This window comes from Coptis chinensis, chromosome 2 (genome assembly GCF_015680905.1).
Source record: "Coptis chinensis isolate HL-2020 chromosome 2, ASM1568090v1, whole genome shotgun sequence".
Lineage (NCBI taxonomy): Eukaryota > Viridiplantae > Streptophyta > Magnoliopsida > Ranunculales > Ranunculaceae > Coptis > Coptis chinensis.
In genome coordinates, this window is record NC_141457.1 from 42,777,966 (window position 1) to 42,782,974 (window position 5,009).

The following is a 5,009-nucleotide window of genomic DNA, read 5'->3' on the forward strand; positions in this document are numbered from 1 at the left end:
ACCATGTTTTTTTTTAGGTGAGCTCTAGTTAACTTTTCTTTTTGTAATGAGATAAATGATTATACTTAGGCATATGGGTGTCTTGATTACTTAATTTCACATTTGTACAATTGTTGCACAAACCCTAAATGTTTATACGTGATATGTTACAATAAAGTTTGAGTTTAGTATATATAATTGAGGAGTGAAAGGGAAATGAAGTGTGCAACCTTATGACATGATTTCTTATTGTTCTTTTACTTTGACTATGTGGCTGATAAGAACTACGAAGGCCTGATTTCAATCTTAAAAGATTTGGATACGTAGGCAGCTTTGAGCAAAAGTGCAGCCACTATATTATATATTAGTTTTTGTGATAAACGATATGTGTACTTGATTGTGCTCTTTTAGAGTATTGCTCCTCGATTGGGAGTGTATTTTAATTCATGAGGCATTTAATTAATGTGTTACTCATAATTGAGAATTTTGGTATATATGGTTTATATATTCGATATTGAGGCAAGTTGAATGACTATTGTGTTTGGAATTTTTATTAATGATTCTACTATGTGATCGAGAAGATGTATATTTTATGATGAAAATATTATAATAAATGATAACTCTTTAGTGTTAAAAAGTGTTGTAAAAGGTCTTGTGAAAATTTAATGTGTCGCCCACATCTTTAGATCTTTCCACGCCTCTTTGATGAAAAGAAAATAAATGAAATATTTATAACTAATGATGTCATATGAAAAGCCACCTTATAGAGGAAATAAGGCATTCGCCTTGCGGGTTGGCTGTATTTCTTGAGTGTATGGGAATTCAGGTCTGGGTATTCCTTAAATATGGCGGGAATGACCCAAGGTATTTTTAAAAAAAAAATTAAGCTAGGGTTAGGCAGACCCCCACCTGTATTGATTCAACTGTTTCGTACATAAGTTTGTCCACTTGCATTATCATTTACAATACATTGCAATCTATGATCTAGTGGAGGGACAAACTGTACAATAAAGTTAGATGCGTCATGATGAGAAGCTAGATAGTCCGCAGCTCGGTTCACTTCTCTATAAACATGAGAGAAGGATATAAAAGTGAACTTAGATCTCTTCATATTTATAGCTTTAATCATGTCCATGCATAACCAAGGAGGTTTCTCTAGTTTGTTGATTGCGTTCACAGCTCTCAATGAGTCAGACTCAACCTCCACTTCCTTGTAGCCTTCTGCTATACATCTGTGTAAGCATATGTCGATAGCTTTGATTTCCTAAAACAGCACAGATGCCAAACCTTCACTGCCACTGAACTCCGCTAGCACCTGTCCCTCTTTGTCTCTTATTACCCCGCCTTGTCCTGCTCCATTACTACTCACTGCTCCATCGGTATTGGCTTCCACTCGATTATCATTTGGAGCCCTCCACACACATTCTATTTGCTTTTGTGTCTTATATCTGGGGTCAATGTTAAGTCTCTGAAAAAGATTCCTAACTCTTGCCGAATTATTGACTTCTGGTCTTAAGACTTGCAAATAGTTCCTTGTATCCCTTACCATTTTCTCATAAAGGTTTTGCGCTGTCTTGGCTACATGCTGGAATCTACGATCGTTCCTTTCCTTCCATAAGTATGCAACTGATGCGTAGAAAAAAAAAACCTTGTACATCTCTCCCAGCTCTTCCTCTTTGCATATGCGAAGTATCGATGACCACTCTCTGTTTGCTGTTCTGTTATCAGTGATAATGCCGAGAAGGCGTTTGACTCTAGATATGACTTCCTTGGAATACGAACATTCAAAGAATAAGTGTCCTAAGAATTCTCGACTATTGTTGCATAAGTAGCAAGCTGAAGTTTGGAGAATTTTCCTTTGCACAAGTCTGTCCTGTGTAGGAAGACTTTGAGAGAACAGCTGCCATGTAGAGAAAGAGTGTCTAGGTAGAACCCACTTGCCCCAAACCAGCTTTTGCCATTTTTTCTTTTCCTTCTCTGCTGAAAGGGCCTAATACGCACTGTGTGAAGTAAACTGCCCACTCGGATGCAGCGTCCACACTATCTGATCTTGTGCGAGATGTCTGTTGATGTCCACCTCTTGAATAACCTCCTTTAAGGTTTGTGACTGCATCAGTCCACTCCCCATCAGAAATGATAACACTGACCTTTGCGTCCAGCGGAAAATCCCATTCTGCCATAACAACGTTTCTTCCCCTTTTGCAATGGAGTATTTGATAAATTTCTTGGCAGTGGTTCTATTGTTCAAAATACTTCGCCACGTCCAAGAACAGTCTCTTGGTACTTTCATAGTCTAAAAGTAGTTGGTTTTGATGTGTTGTTTCCAAATCCAATCTACCCAGATGGTGTCTTCTTTAGAGACTAATTTGAAAATCAGCCCACAATGTGCACCCACATTCCATCTGTGAACATTCATAACTCCCAGCCTACCTTCTTCCTTTGTTTGGCAAACTGTGCTCCAACTCGCTTGGTGCAGCCCTTTTCTATTATTTGTGCCAGTCTAAAGGAATTTTGCACAAATACTTTCCACTTGCTCGAGTATTGTCTTGGGAAGAATGAAGGTTCTTGCCCAATATATGTGAAAAGATAGCATAATGGACTTTATTACCTGTAATCTACCTGCATGAGATAATAATCTTGATTTCCAGTTGGTAATCTTGTGGGTGACCTTCTCGACCAAAGGTTGACATTCCTTGATACCCAATCGAGCAGAGATGAGAGGAATTCCTAGATATTTCACTGGAGGTTTGATCAAGTCAACCTCTAAAATGTTGGCTAGAGCACTCGCTTCTTGATCATTTAGTCCTCCCATAAGAAGAGTTGTCTTGTGCTTGTTGATCTGTAACCCAGTTGCACTTCCGGAAATTTCCAGACATTCTTTCATGGCTTGTATGGATGCAATCTCTCCCTTGCAAAACATAAGAACATCATCAACGAAGGCAAGATGAGATAGCTTCACCTTCTTGCATTTGGAATGATACTGAATAAGTCAATTGTTGAGTTTTTCCTTAATCACACAACTGAGAATCTCCATTACGAGGACAAATAAATATGGAGATTAGGGATCTCCTTGTCTGACTCCTCTGCATCCATTAAAATATCCTTCTGGCGCACCATTAATCATGACAGAATAGGAAGGGGATGAAATGCACATGTCAATCCACTGACACATATTATCTGGAAATCCAAAGGTCTTGATCATTGCCTTGATAGACTCCCAACTGACCATTTCATATGCCTTCCGGATGTCCAACTTAATGGTACATCTAGGTGTGTCGTGCTTCCTATCATATCCTCGGAGCAGCTCATGAGAAAGCAAAATATTGTCCTGAATGGATCTGCCAGGAATGAAAGTTGATTGATTAGTCTGAACTAAATCATCAATAACTAGCTTAATTTTATTTGCAATAACCTTAGAAATACATTTGTAAATGCTATTACACAAGGCTATAGGCCTAAAGTCTTCAACTTTTGTGGGGTTGGTGACTTTAGGAATAAGACATAAGAAAGTGGCATTAATTCCTCTAGGGAATTTACAAATTTTGAAAGCATTAAGAATAACTAGAGAGAAATCATGACCAACTACATCCCAGCATTTCTTAAAGAAATTGGGGGTGAACCCATCCGCCCTCGAGTCAGTATTTTCTTTCATCTCAAAGAGAGCATTTTTACTTCATCCATCAGTAACCTCCACTTCCATGATAGAATTCATGTGATCGAGATGGTATTTCGACTTGCAACCGGGTCAAGAAGTTCTCTTCGCTTATCTCCTCTCTCGCTCGATTAAGAAAGATAGCAAGAGTACTTTCGATGATAGTTTTGGTCATGTCTGCTTGTCCTGTGATAGCATTCCCTTGAGAATTCTGGAGAACCCATATCCCTATTCTGGCCTTCTTTTCTTCTAAGGATTTAAAGAAGAAAGTTGTACATTTATCACCTTCTAACATCCATTCACTATCTTGCTTGCTTTTGATTTCAGAGATTTCAATACCTGCCAGTTCACCATACCTCTGCAATGCTTCATGTTCCTTCTGTCCTAGGTAAGGGTCCAATGGCTTTGATTGGAGCTACCTCTGAATGTCATATAGTTCCTCTCTGGCATGTTGAACTCTTCCATGGATATTTGAGAAATTATTCCTAGCCCACGGCTTTATCCTCTCCTTCATAATCTTAAGTTTTTGCATTAGAACATACATAGGGTTGGAGAAAATAGGACTCAGCCACACTTCTTTAAGAATGGAATGAAACTGTGGCTGTTCAAGCCATGAATTCTTGAATCTAAAAGGTGTCGCCTTCCTCTCTGAATCATACCAAAAGAGGATAATAGGCGAGTGGTCAGAAACAATGTGGGGCAGAATTTGCAAACCCATCTTCCCAGAGACTATTAACCATACATCGGTCAATTTTGGTCATGATTCTGCCTTTGCCCTTCACCTTGTTGTTCCATGTGTAAAAAAACCCGTTGAATCTCAGATCGAATAGTTCTATTTTGAGCAGACATTCTACAAAGTCCTCCGCTTCTCTTGGGTGCATTGGACTTCCACCCATTCTTTCTTCCACTTTGGTGATGTTGTTAAAATCTCCTGCTATACACCAAGGCAAGTTCACTAAACTTTTAATGGTAATTAAGTCTCTCCATAAATTCTGCCAGAGATTTTTGGTGTTTCTGGCATACACTGCAGTTAAAAAGAACTCTTCGTTAGTAGGTTTGAATCTCCCCTTGCAGTGAATGTACTGATCAGATTCTGATATCTTATTAATTTCCATCAGGTAAGGATCCCAGCATATCCAAATACGGCCAGAATGATCTTTATTGTAGTTATTCATATGCTCCCAAAAGGGACAACACGTGTTTCTGATGAGATCATATTTTTCTTGCCTGACTTTGGTTTCAAGCAAACAAAAAACATTAATTTTTTTCTCTACTCTGAACTTATTTATTTCTCTCGCTTTCGCAACCTCATTTGCACCTCTCACATTCCAAAAGCACATAGATGTCATCATCGATGATTCCGGTTTTTGGAGCCTTT

The 5,009-nt window shown here is 38.6% G+C and overlaps 1 protein-coding gene across 1 annotated transcript; it reads right to left on the reverse strand.

The window, feature by feature from the left end:
* Positions 1–2,272: 2,272 nt before the first annotated feature.
* On the reverse strand, positions 2,273–4,806 carry LOC147516111 (uncharacterized). Its single transcript, XM_086593167.1, has 5 exons — positions 4,479–4,806; positions 4,051–4,360; positions 3,206–3,317; positions 2,588–2,887; positions 2,273–2,479 (listed from the first exon to the last, which is right to left on the reverse strand). Exons 1-5 carry the CDS (start codon positions 4,804–4,806, stop codon positions 2,273–2,275), a joined length of 1,257 nt encoding a protein of 418 aa, XP_086449293.1.
* Between the last annotated feature and the right edge of the window lie 203 nt (positions 4,807–5,009).